Source organism: Etheostoma spectabile, unplaced genomic scaffold (assembly GCF_008692095.1).
Source record: "Etheostoma spectabile isolate EspeVRDwgs_2016 unplaced genomic scaffold, UIUC_Espe_1.0 scaffold273, whole genome shotgun sequence".
Taxonomy (NCBI): domain Eukaryota; kingdom Metazoa; phylum Chordata; class Actinopteri; order Perciformes; family Percidae; genus Etheostoma; species Etheostoma spectabile.
Genome location: NW_022605577.1, coordinates 320,008 through 333,838, shown reverse-complemented (window position 1 = coordinate 333,838; position 13,831 = coordinate 320,008). Strand labels below are relative to the sequence as shown.

General features: G+C 41.9%; 2 protein-coding genes across 2 annotated transcripts in view; both read right to left on the bottom strand.

Moving 5' to 3' along the window:
- Positions 1 to 2,307, bottom strand: part of LOC116685977 (N-acetyllactosaminide beta-1,3-N-acetylglucosaminyltransferase 2) — a 5,046-nt gene extending 2,739 nt beyond the window's left edge. The window contains exon 1 of the mRNA XM_032510911.1: positions 1,952 to 2,307. The gene's annotated coding sequence lies outside the window, so the exon portion shown is untranslated. The remainder of the gene's footprint in view (positions 1 to 1,951) is intronic.
- Positions 2,308 to 4,044: 1,737 nt separating this feature from the next.
- Positions 4,045 to 13,831, bottom strand: part of LOC116685920 (pro-neuregulin-2, membrane-bound isoform) — an 81,793-nt gene continuing 72,006 nt past the window's right edge. Inside the window, exons 11-13 of the mRNA XM_032510838.1 lie at positions 12,367 to 12,582; positions 9,282 to 9,465; positions 4,045 to 7,165 (exon numbers count right to left, since the gene is read on the bottom strand). Coding sequence (XP_032366729.1) covers positions 6,689 to 7,165; positions 9,282 to 9,465; positions 12,367 to 12,582 — 877 coding nt within the window. The 3' untranslated portion in view covers positions 4,045 to 6,688. The remainder of the gene's footprint in view (positions 7,166 to 9,281; positions 9,466 to 12,366; positions 12,583 to 13,831) is intronic.

The following is a 13,831-nucleotide window of genomic DNA, read 5'->3' as shown; positions in this document are numbered from 1 at the left end:
AGGAATGGATGTTGATGAATAATCACAGACTGGAACATGTCAACTTTAACTCAATGCTATTTCAAAAACACTTTTTTTTCAAATGCTATAAAATTGAACAAGACGCCCCAAAATTAATGAAAGTAGAGATTTGTACTTGGCAAAGAGCGTTGTGTGGAATCAATCATGTTATTTTGGGGAATTAAAAAGAACATTGATATAGGAAAACGGGTCAATTTGACACGCTCTTTGGCAAGTACAAATCTCTACTTTCATTAATTTTGGGGTGTCTTATTCAATTTTATAGCATTTAAAAAAAATTGAAGTTGTTTTGAAATAGTATTGAGTAAAAGTTGACATATTCCAGTCTGTGATTATTAAGGGTGTGACGAGATCTCGTTTTACGAGATCTCGCGAGATTAAAACGTGACGAGATTTCTCGTCGAGGTGAAAAGTTGTCTCGTGAGGCGATGTGATGTCGCGTGATGGAGCGTGAAATTACTATTGAAGATCCCCCTGCCACTTTTAAACATTTGTTAGGAGTTAGGAGTTAGATTTCTCGTGTGAAATTGTACTTTACTGCATATAATTCCTAAAATAGTTAAAAAAGAAGTAAATAAAATTCATCATTAATAGTTGATTTCAAAATGCACTTTGGCATTTTGTGATTTTTCAGTTGAATAAAAAAACTATTTTCCATTCATAATTTCATCGAGGATTCTTTTAAATTAAAAAAAAAATCTCGTCTCGTCTCGTTCTCGTGAACCCAATCTCGTGATGTGTCTCGTCTCGTGGAGTAAGCGTCTCGTCACACCTAGTGATTATCCATCAACATCCAGTCCTTTAATTTTAGTCTCAATAATTCCTAATTTCTGCTTTTCTAACTCAAACACTAGGTGTAATTTCCTATAAATTAGGTTTATTGACCATAAATTCCCAAAATAATTTTAAAACTAAAGTTAATAACGTAAAGAAAAGTGACATGCATTGAAAAAAGTGTCAAAAGTGTTGAAAAAAGGGAGAAAAAAAGCAAGAAAAAGTTAAAAACAGTGATAAAAGGCGTCAACAAAAGTGTTGATTTTCAATTTTGACAGGAAGACAACACAAGGGTTAAGTCTTCTGCAACGAGTCCAAGTCAAGTCTCAAGTCTTTGTCCACCAGATCTGTCCCTAACACTGTGTTGTTAAAAAATATCTAATCTCGAAATATAGAATAAAAGGTAGAATAGTGGCAGCGCCACACCAGTTACAGAACAACATGCATCTCAGCGTCCAAATTACGCACAGCGTCCAAATTACGCACAATAAGCAGTTTGAACTCACTGACGTAATTCCATTTATTTTTCTAATTTTCTCAAGTGTTAGTAGGCTCAGTGAAACTGAGTCCAGCGCGAGACAGATCCGACTTAGAGGAGAGGTCAGTAAGGGCCAGAGTCTCCTCGGCAGGTGACTAGTGCGCACGGATACGCTGCGCGACGCATGGATGAAATAATGAACTAGTAAATAGGACCACAGCAAGAGAAATATGTGCAGAATTGAGACAGTCAAGACGGCCCAATGCTTGGTGGACCGGGTACACCTTGTTCCATTAATAGTCTACCAATCATCCACGGGATCAATTACGCATCACATGCCCGCCCGACGCAGCGTTTGATCCCGGGGAGACGGATCCGTGCGCCCCGCTTCTTGTGCGCCATGGATGTCTGAGCCTCAGAAACCACCAACTATAAAGATACAATTTGCCTTTTCCCAGCATTAGCACAACACTTTGCGATGGTTAGTTTCTTACCTGTGACGGGTTTAGCATGAAAACAGGTTGTTGACGAGTCTGGAGTCCCGAGTCAAGTCTGAAGTCTCTGAAGTCAGCTGTTTCGAGTCCGAGTCTCAGACTCGAGTCCCCATCTCTGTCGAGATGTGATCATCTTCTACTAGAGTGTGGAAATCTAAATAACGATGGAGCTTTCTTTGCTTACCTGTTTTAAGTGAAGACTCCCACTCTCATTAAATACTTTTCAATAAGCAAAGCTGGTGGTCCTTGCTAGTAATCTGACAGCCCCATTATCAGCTCATTTCACAGGAAAAACAAGATGGAATCCAGGAAGTCCCAGTCAAGTTTCTCTTTTCTAGACTAAAGTCATCAGACGAATGAGGTTGTTGATCCAGTTGAGGGACATGGGACAAGCCAAGTGATAAAAAAGCAAAATAGACTGAAATGTTATTCCTTCATCGGTGATAGGTAAAGGTGTAATATCAGCCACTAACAAGGGCCAATGCAACAATCTGTATGAGAGAGACCTAAAATACAAAGCTAACCCACCTTTACTTTTTGTTACTGACTACTGAGTCAATGGATTATCCACAGGTCTAGAGAAGCAGCAAATACCGTATCTGCCAAATCACAGCCAAGGCCAGTCAGGTAAAACAGGTATGGGGGACCAGATACCATGAAGAGACTGAAACCTTTGTGTTGCAACACTGTCAGTGATTGACAGCAATGAAACTATGGGTTTTCCAGGTCAATTTCGAGAGAAAAGAAGAAGAAATTTGACAACAAGAGTCCATGAAGGGGAATATCAACTAAATTAAAGTGCCCACGTTATGAAAAAAATCCTTTTTCTGGGATTTGGGTTATTTTGTGTCTCTGGTGCTTTCACACACATACAAACTTGGAGAAAAAAACCGCATCCATTTTATTAGTCAGACTCTGCTATGGTTTGAAGGATGATGTCATTTAGATAGAGCAGTTAGAGATACAGAGAAGAAGACGGCTGAGTCCTCCATGTGCTCGTCAGATGTGTCATCAGCTGGTGTGTTAGAGTCCCATTAAAAGTCTAATCTGTCACACACTGTTGCATGTCTTTAAGGAATTAACATGCAATATAAGATGTTGGATTGAAATGGCTTTTAAAATGATAAACAATCAATTTAAACAGACAATGTACTGTATATGTGTACAGTACATAGTCTGAACATAGCCACAGACCAATAACACATTTTGGCTCGTCATAGCAGGAAAAGCACAGGTGTTGCTAATAGTGCTGATTAATGATGATTGCCATAGAGTACAGCCAAATATGGTATTATTATTAATCACACCCTTGTTTGAATGCAATTGAACTTATAGTACTCTGCAACGAGCTGTTATCTAACATTTTGTATCCAATGAACTGTTTTCCTAAGACATTTTGGAGCAGCATGAAATATTGGAAATCATTTTCAATGATAAGTTACAGAAAGCACCATCATTCAGTCCACGGCACATCAAATTAAAGACATGGCGAATGCTGCCATCTTCTGGTCATAACTTTTCGACTCCATTCTTACTGTACATTTGAATTTATTACCACTTATTGACATAAATAAAGAAGTAACAACATATTCTAAACTGTAAATTAAAGGGCCCATATTGTGCTCATTTTCAGGTTCTTATTTGTATTTGGGGTTTCTACTTGAACATAGTTACATTTGTTTATGTTAAAAAACACATTTTCTCACAATGCCTGAATATATCTGTATTTACCCTCGGTTTGTTTTAAGACCTGTCTCTTTAAACTTTGCCCAGCCTGCCCTGATTGGTCAGCGTTTCGAGGTCTTATGCATGATGTGCTTTTTGCATCATTGCAGCCGGGGAATCTGTGGCACTGTAACGGCACTCCACCTAAGCATGTTTTCTACATATAGCATAGTTGTGACATCACAACTGTACGAAAGTCCTGACAACTCGTTTAAAGGGATGTTTTTTTTAATACGAGCTGTGTGCACTTTCACAATGTTTATGCATATCAACCTGCTTCATAATCCCAAAAAACCTTTACAATATGGGACCTTTAAAAACAACAAACAACAGTTGTTTTTTGTTAAAGATGACAGGACTGTTTCAAAATGGTAGGAATAAAGTTTTTATTTTTCATATGAGGGGGGGTGGTTTTGGATAATTCTTCTTTTACAAGTAGCCTAGTATGTTTTTGATAAAACTTGCAAAAAATCTTCTAGCATATTCCAAGAATGATGGACATGAAGAGAAAGGGGATTTATTGCTGAATGTTAAAATGAAGACACGTTTTTATTTCACCGAGTGGAAAAACGATTTGCTTGCTGCTTTTTCCATGCACCCAACTACCAGTACCACTAGGACATGCAGAGGGGTTGGGGGGGGGGGGGGGGGGGGGGGGGGGGAGGAGGCAGGAAGGAGGGAGCAGGAGGTAATGAAGACAAAGGCAAACTGCTTGACAAACACAAACATGGTAGGGCTCTGGGTGTGTGTGTGTGTGTCATATGAGGGTTTGTGTGTCTGTGTGTGCTCATTGAGTGTGAGGAAGTGTGAAATATGTATTATATGTGTGCATGTAAAGGGAAAATAGGGTGAGGAAAAAGAGGAAAGGGGCAAGGCGGGGGTGGGGGGTGGGGGGGTGTTAACAATTCAACTAGCTCTAAAAGCACACTACCCTCACTTGCAGTATTTCCACATTGCAAATCCCAGGTTGATTACAGAGATAGTAAGACATAACTATCCAGAACTTTTGGGCCATAAACCCAAAAATGATTTTTTTTTTATACATTTCTAGCATGATTCGCCTGAATCTGAAGGGGTTTTTCACTTCATTTTTAAAATACTTTCTATATCTGTGATCCATGCATCTCCTGTGTGAAAAAAAGAACAAAAAACTCCACTTATTGTAAATTAACTCTAATAGGGACACGTATTGTATCTGACACGGTCTAATTTTCCTCAGTGAGCTTGAAAAGGGTCTCTAAACCCGTCGTGTGTCTGAAGGTGACGAGTTTCGGATGTGATCAGCCTGGTGTAAGTGTTCTGTTCGGTATGCTCATCTGGAGACTGGGCCTAAATTCGCCTGCTAGTTGCTTGTGAAGGGGGGTGAGAAAGACGAGATGAAGGTGAGGGGCGATGTGAGGCGGAGCGGGGCTGACAGAGACGGACAGATAACAGATCATTCAGTCAATATGACCAAGCAAAAGAAGTTCAATCAATAAAGATATAGGAATGCAAATCAAGGATGCAGTAATCAGTATTATCATATTCCACCGTTTGGCTGTGAGCTAAAGAAAAAAATAGAATCCGACTCAGAAACTCACTTTTTAGCAGGGTGAAACCTGCACGCAGCGACCTGCGAGCCATTTTTCCCATTAGAGCCATCATAGTGTCATCACTACAGGGGTGAAAGGTGGGGGCAATTCCAGGGCCCCACATTTTGAGAGGGACCGTGAAGTAGCAGGATTATGTTAGTAAAAGAAAGAAAGAAAACGGGGGAACCCAGTGCAATATCCTCCTCTTAGGGGCCCAGAATTCCTAGTTACGCCCCTGCAACATAGTGAACAGATGTGGTCTCCGCATCATTCGTTCCTTGTGACCCACACACAGCGACACACATGCCCACTTACACATACACACAACCTTTTAAAGTAAAAAAAATCTGAATCACCCTTCTGATTCCAAGAGTTTTCACCCACGCTCCTTTAATCATGGGCATGAGTGAATGCAACAAACCCGACAGACAGACAGGAAGGAGAGAGAGGGGATGTGGATCTGGCCTGCGGACTGAACTGTGACTGAGATGACGTTGCGCTCTCTGCTTTGAGTCTTTTGGCTGTGATGCGATGGGGAAGTCCTGAGACACAGTGCGGCTCTAAGCTGCTGGCATAGGAAACGGGCGGGCTGGGCAGTCCACGGGAGGCCAGAGTCAGGCTGGATTACAACTGGATTGGTTAGGTTTCGGTTTGGATTGGCAGCTCCCTGGCCAATGACTGCTCACGGAGGGAGGTTCTTACAGTGCAATGAAGCTTCTGGCAGCGTGAGGATTGGTGAGAGGAGCATGTCAGTCAAACGAGAGACCACACTTTCCAAGGTGAACGGAGACGCCAAACCAAAGGAGGTTTCATGAGACACGCACGCACACACGCACACACACACACACACACACACATACACACATGGCAGCACCCTGAACACCTACGCAGGAATCTGGAGTTACTTCCCCTCAAAAACTCCCTAACACTCTTTTTTTTTTCACAGAAATAACAACAAATGACTGACAGGCAGCGAACGAGGACATAAATGGCTGATGTGATTCATCCATAAATCATCCGAGAAGAACTACCCTACACTTCCGATTGCGTCAGTGACCAATGTCCCTGTGAAACGAGCGCGTCGCGTGGATCATACTCATGTAAACAGACACCTTTTACACAGGAGGAATCAATATTGCATGACATAATCAGATCACAGTTCAAAGAGAGGAAGATCCCAAATCAGAGAAAAAACCAAAGCAATAGGAAGGAATATGGTTGGTCTCTATAAAAACGAGGAGTCTTTATAAGAAAGGCTACAAAACTCAATGGGACCTCCGATACAGCAAAAGGCACCACAATATTATTCTATTTATCTAACTTGTGAAAAAATTGGCACGTAATTCTCTTATTTTTTTTCATCTCTCATAATGCTGTAAATCAAAAAACTTTACATATAAATATCCCCCCCATTATAAAAAAAGTCTTTGCTGTTAGCTAGTAGACAATTTTTGCTGAAATGAAAATAAATATTTCATTTGTTTAGAATATCTGTCTGTTATACAAAATAAAAATATTTCTCCTAGGTGCAGGTCTCTAGTCCACTGGTTGTGTGTACTGTAGGAGGAAGGGGAGTGTGTCAGGTGGAGGGGTGGGTGGGGGCAGGGAGGGGGGCAGATTAAGTCTTAAAGGGGCATGTTGTCGACCTTGGAGCGCTGCGACTGCGAGCCGCGGCTCTGCCCGTTGCTGCGTGTCCCCGGCCGACTCAGCCCGCGGTGAGTCCGTGTGTCCGCACCAGAAGACGAGCGGAAACCCGGTAGGGTTAAGGGCGGGTCCATGTTCATGTTCTGCATACTAAGGAAAGGTGTGCTCTCCCCGTGACCATCCTCTTCCTCCTCCTCTTCCTCCTCCTCCTCTGACTGGCTGAAACTCTGTGAGCTGTAGTCCCGTAGGCCCGTTGAACGCTGGGAGATGTGTCCGTTGAGGCGGTTGCGTCGCGGGCGGCGTCGGCTCCGGATGGGTTCCCGCGAAGAGGCGTACTCCTGTGTGGTCTCGTACGCCTCGTCGTCAGCGAGGCGGTAGGGGCTGGACGGTAGACTTCCTGTGCTCTCCGTCAGGTAGGGTCGCCGCGGACGCCGGGGCTGCCGGTATAAACTTCCATCCTAAAACATAAAACAGAGTGGAGGATTTGATAGATGTTAAAACTTCACTTTATGAGTTTTTTTTTTTATGAGCCTGTCTATGGTCCCCCAGTGGCTAGAAATGGTGATAGGTGCAAACCGAGCCCTGGGTATCCTGCTCTGCCTTTGAGAAAATGAAAGCTCAGATGGGCCGATCTGGAACCTTGCCCCTTATGAGGTCATAAGGGGAAAGGTTACCTCCGCTTTCTCTGCTTTGCCCCCCCCCCCTCCCCCTCCTCAAAAGCTACAGACTCAGAAATGGCACCTACTAAGAAAAGCTCATTGTTGGACTGGCTCTAGTGGCTGTAATTCGCACCAAGGCTGATTTTTGGGAAAGAGACTTCAGATACAGTATAGGGACCACTAAGGTCTTATAAAAGAGACTTCAGATACAGTAGTAGGGGACCACTAAGGTCTACATAAAAGAGACCCAGACAGTATTAGGGACCACTAAGGTCTATATAAAAGAGACTTCAGATACAGTAGTAGGGGACCACTAAGGTCTACATAAAAGAGACTTCAGATCAGGATTAGGGTACCACTAAGGTCATAATAAAGGACTTCAGAACAGTATAGGGTACCACTAAGGTCTATACAAAAGACTTCAGTCATCGTAGTAGGGGACCACTAAGGTCTACATAAAGAGACTTCAGATACAGTATTAGGGTACCACTAAGGTCTATACAAAAGACTTCAGATACAGTATTAGGGAACCACTAAGGCCATATAAAATGGAAATGTGCTGTATTTTTATAGCGCTTTTCCAGTTCTTAACAACTGCTCAAAGCGCTTTTACATCCACAGGAAACATTCACATTCACACACATCATACACACTGTGGGGGGCTGCCGTACAAGGTGGCACCTGCTCATCAGATAAACACTCACACACATTCACACTCGATGCGCGACAACCGGGGGCAACTGGGGTCACGTATCTAGCCCAAGGACACTTCGACAATGACGACAGTGGGGGGATCGAACCCCAACCTTCCGTTGGCAGGCAACCGCTTACCACTGAGCCACAGCATTAGGGACCACTAAGGTTTATATAAAAGAGACTTCAGATGCAGTGTTAGGGGAACCACTAAGTGTCTATATAAAAGAGACTTCAGATACAGTATAGGGGACCACTAAGGTCTATATAAAAAAGACTTCAGATACCGTATTAGGGAACCACTAGGTTATATAAAAGAGACTTCAGATACAGTAGTAGGGGAACACTAAGGTCTATATAAAAGAGACTTCAGATACAGTATTAGGGTACCACTAAGGTCTATCAAAAGACTTCAGATACAGTATAGGGAACCACTAAGGCCTATTATAAAGAGACTTCAGATACAGTATTAGGGTACCCACAAGGTCTATACAAAAAGACTTCAGATACAGTATTAGGGAACCTAAGGCTACATAAAAGAGATTCAGATGCAGTGTTAGGGGACCACTATAGGTTATAAAAAGAGACTTCAGATACGTATTAGGGGACCACTAAGGTTTATATAAAAGAGACTTCAGATGCAGTGTTAGGGGACCACTAAGGTCTATATGGAGGTTTGTTCAAAGGTACTTCAGCAGGGTAGATGCCTACACAAACAAATCTGAAGAAAAAAAGCCAAACCAACAATGAAGTCATCCTACTAAGAAGTATATCTATCTAAAGCCTGATTTACAGTATCTTTGCCTCTGTGCCACAGCGCTCCCACGTTGTTCCAACACTATTAAAATCACATCAATGAGCCACACTGTTACACTGGCTGACATGTTCCTAAATTACCATGAACACACACACACACACACTGCAGTTTATTTTGAGCTGATACCACATTCGGGGGTTACATGACTTCATATCTAAAGTCCACACAAATTATTTTTCAGTCAATAAATAAATCACAGGATTTATAAAACGCTTGCTTATAGCTTAGCCAACCTGTCCAATTCATCATCAAGTGCTTTTTCATAGTTTAACAACCCGTTTTTCAGTTTGTGGTTCGACAAAATAATAGATCATAACCAGCCCTTTGCATGTTGTCACATCACTGAGCGGCTCCTGTTATAGGACATGTGTCATTGACATGTGCATATTAAATTTGCCTACTTACATCAGGGCATCGTAGCAGCGGCTGGTCATCCTCTCTGTGGTAGGCGGCAGCGGCGGGGGGCAAGGAGAGGGCGTGGCTTGTGTTGGGCGAGGTGATGTGGAAGGTGGGCACCTGGGGCGGCAACGGGGGGTAGTGGAACTCCACGGGAGACAGGCGCGCCGGCGTGGTCAGCGCCGACACATACCTGTGCAGCAAAGACGACAGAAGATTACTGCAGTGTCTGAATCAGAAATACTTTATTGATCACTGAATGGAAAATCTGTGTTACAGTTGCACAAAGTATAGAAATATCACAGTAGAAATATAAAGAAAGAAAGAAAGAAATATACGGAGTGGGGATATGCACAGTATTTACATAGTTAAAGGAATTTTTATGATACAGTATTTACATAATTAAGAAGTTGTAATGGTGAACAGTAATAATGATTAATAGTAGCAGCAGAGTAAATTTTAAGCAGTGTTATTGCACAAAACGGATAATATTGTCTGTATTGTGTGTGTGTGTGTGTGTGTGTGTGTGTGTGTGTGTGTGTGTGTGTGTGTGTGTGTGTGTGTGTGTGTGTCAGACGCGTAGAGGGAGGAGTCATAAATTTGATGGCCACAGGCAGTAATGACTTCCTGTGGCGCTCTGTGATGCATTTTGGGGGAATGTCCTACACTTTGAACACTGAACTGGTACACATTTGGCTACAATTGTAAGAGATAATAGACAAATAGATACTGAAATGACCAATAAGGAAGAATTGAATGTTTGTGTTGTGATTCTCTACAATTTTGCATTTCATGAGTATTTCAATGTAGCACTGGGGTACAGTAGTTTGATTGCCAGCAACCTTACAGTACACATTACCAAGATATTTGATAAGGTTGATAGCAGTAGAGTCAGAGAGTTCCACAATGTAAATAATGGCTGTGAAATCTACAGATACTTACTTTAGATTTCACAGTAACACTACTATACTACTATATATGTTTTTTAACAGTAGAAAGCTGTAAAGTTTACATTACAACCTTGTCAACATGACAAAATCACAGTAGTCTAAGTATTACAGATGAAATCTCAGTAGTCTAAGTATTACAGTTGAAATCACAGTAGTCAAAGAATTACTGTAAAAAATCACAATATAGCCACTATAGTAATGTAAATAGTACAGTAAACTAGTGTATTTTTACTTTTTTATCTTATGTTGTGTTTAATTGTTTTGTATTTTTACAGTGAATACATAAAATACTGCAAATGGAAGTACGGTACCTTTACTGTAAAAAGAATTCACAGTAACTAGCTGGACAACCGTTACAGTAAGTTACTGTAAATTTTAAACTTGTTACGGTGTAGCCATCTTTTCTAAACCACTTGACCTCTTCAGGGCTGGGGGGGGGGGGGGGGGGGGGGGGGGGGGGGGGGGGGGTGGGCGGGCCTACCCAGCATGCATGAGCAACATCCTGGCAGGTACACCCCGGACAAGTTGCCAGTCAATCACAGGACTCACCACACACAGATAAACAACAGCATTCACACCTACAGGCAATTTCTGGTCCACCTGAGCTGCCAGACTTTGGACTGTGGGAGGAAATATACAAACTCTACACTGAAACGCTGCAGCCAGCTGGCTCAGGCTGGCTCGGACGCAGGCGCAGGAGTTTTTTTTTTACCGTGAAACGACAGCGTCGACTGCTACTGTTACTGACAGTGTTACTGTTCACTGCGCCACATCGCCACCCACTCAGTCCGTCCATGCCCTCGCACACTGACTGCTGCACCTCATTGAGTCGTTTAGTGGTTGTTCATGGATTTAATGTTGTTAATTTTGCCACAGAATAAATCCCAAATTCTAAAACACTCAAATCAATACAGCACCAAAATAATTCATCCCTATGAGAAATTACATTAAAGCTATAGTGCATAGTTTCTGAACAAAACTGTTGGCACATCCACATGACACAAGCCTTCCGTGATCGCGCACCACCCCTAGCTCTCCTCCACGCAGTCGCTTGTAGCCAAGGAGGACACGGAGGGTTGAAAAAAAAAAAACTTGATCGACTTTTCAGAAGAGGTCATTGTCTTCCCTAGATTTTCTGCGATAGATTTTCCATTTGGCTTGAGTTAACATAAAAAAGTTACACACGAAAGCTTTAAAACCTATTGGAACTCTGAATGAGTTTGAAATGATATAAGAGGGATTGGTGTTGTACAGACAAGTCACTATCAAAGTAAAAGTGTAAATAATAAATAAATAATTTTAACCCATCCATTTAAAAGTCATTTGTGCACATGGGTAATACAAATATGGGTTTAATATAGGAAAGTATGTTTATTAGTCAGAGGACGTTCTGGGACATGTAGGAAACCAATAACTGGTAAATTGTAGAAAAAATAGAGTTAGGTTGAGTTAAAGGGGTTAAATTATTTCATAACCTTAACTACCACTCAAAAGTCATATTAAAATATACAATGTCTGAGTGATGTAGTCCTAGACATTGAAACATTCATAACAATATACTACCACATGGGGTCGCCATAGCAGAAAGAGGGCCGGTGTGTTCAAAAACAAAAGAAATGAACATGAATAAAGAGTCTCATGTTCATTTAGGAATTTTTATGAATTGAATTAAGATTCATTCATGCACATAGAAACACACAGACACATATGTTCATATGCATGCACGCATCCGCACATGGCAGACAATCACAAGACAGACAAGAATATGTGCACACACACACACGCACACACACAAGTGTGTCTCACTATCTTTGTGGGGACCAGTCAATGACATAATGCATTCCCTAGCCCCTTACCCTAACCTTAACCATCAAACCTAAATGCCTAACCTTATCCCTTACCCTAACCTTAACCCCCACCCCCACCCTAACCATAACCTAATTCTAACCTGATCCTAAACCAAGTCTTATTCCTCAAACAGCCCTTTAAAAGTTGTGGGGCCAGCCATTTTGTCCCACAAAAGCTGGTCAGGACCCCATAAGTCTAATGTATTCCCAGTTTTTGGTACCCACACATGTAGTTAAACATAGTACACACACACACACACACACACACACACACACACACACAACCCCCTTGCCTACCTGTCACTGTGAGGCGAGTCTCTTAGAGAGTCATAGGAATCCCCGTACTGCATTCCCGGTCCGGACATGTCCGTGCACCCCCAATGGGCGGCCCTCCTCGCCATGCACGCCGGGCTGCTGCACTTACTGGTTCCCACAGAGCTGGACAGCCCACCCGACTGGCAGTCTGAGTTCATACTGTCTGTTCGCTCCATGCTCCACGTCTGCTCCTCGTGTCTGCAGGTGTGGGCGTTAGCAGAACAGGTTTAAAAGGTTACAACAGCGCTGAGGAGGCAGGGCGATACAGACGAGGGAGGACTTCTGGGTAAAGAGATCATACTGAAAAAATGTGCACATGCATTGGCATAGATGATGTTTTTTGTTAAAAAAATAGAGATGTTCCAATTTTCCATTTTTTTCCTTCCCGATACCAATACCTGCAGTAAAAAATCCACAAAATACATATATTCTATTACAGCTGTATATTACTATCCCTCCATGGATGTGATATGATTGCTTTCATACAAACAATAAATGCCAAATAACTTGCTTTATAATCCAGTTTGTCAATCCTAATGGAAAAATAAGAATGACTTTAAAAGTAGATTTTCTTCTGAGCTAATTTACGGATCAGATCGGTACTTGCTGATACCGATACCAGCATTTTAGGCAGTATCGGAGGCTTTTCTGATACTGTTATCTCTAATAAAAACAACAGTACAGGGCTCTTAGTATGGGAATAGAGACAATAGTGGACAATCAACAGGCCCAAGACATTCTCTCAAGAGTTGGTGAACCAAAGGAGAGACTGACTGCAAATCAGCGTGAGATGTTTGGGACGCTTATGTTGCTCTGTGCGTGTGGTAAAAGTACAGTAAGTTAAAATGGCCGATTCTTTGGCTATCCTGTTCACTACAGTACAAGATGTTACAGTACATCAAAGCTTGCTTCAGTGAGTCTGGAGAGTCAATATTCTTCCCTCCAGTGGGGAAACATTTCATAACTTAGCTAGCTATAATATTGCACAAAGTGACAAATCTGCAACTGGCGTGACTCTCTGGGAGTTTTTTCCCCTCATGATTCAGTTGATATTGTTGTGATACTTGGAAAAAAAAAAGTCGACTTGCACTGCCATCAAGCTGTTAAAAATTTGGTTTAACCAAATCACATTTTCATACTTACTTTCTACCTATATAGTATGCAGGTAGCATTGTTTTTATGTGTCCATGTTTTCAGAAAACTGTTTTTAAGATTTCTGCTGCTATCCCAATATATTAGAGGTGAATGAAAAAAACATATACCATGAATCAGGGTTGTAGTACTCGAGTCTGGTCTTGGACTTGAGTCCGGACTCAAGACCATTTTTCTATGGACTCTGACTTGTCTCGGCCTCGGTCACTGGTCTTGCCAGATATGGCTTTTTGTCTTGACCGAGTCCAGGTGTCTTTATTATGTTTATAATAATATTGGAGGGAAAGTGAAACCC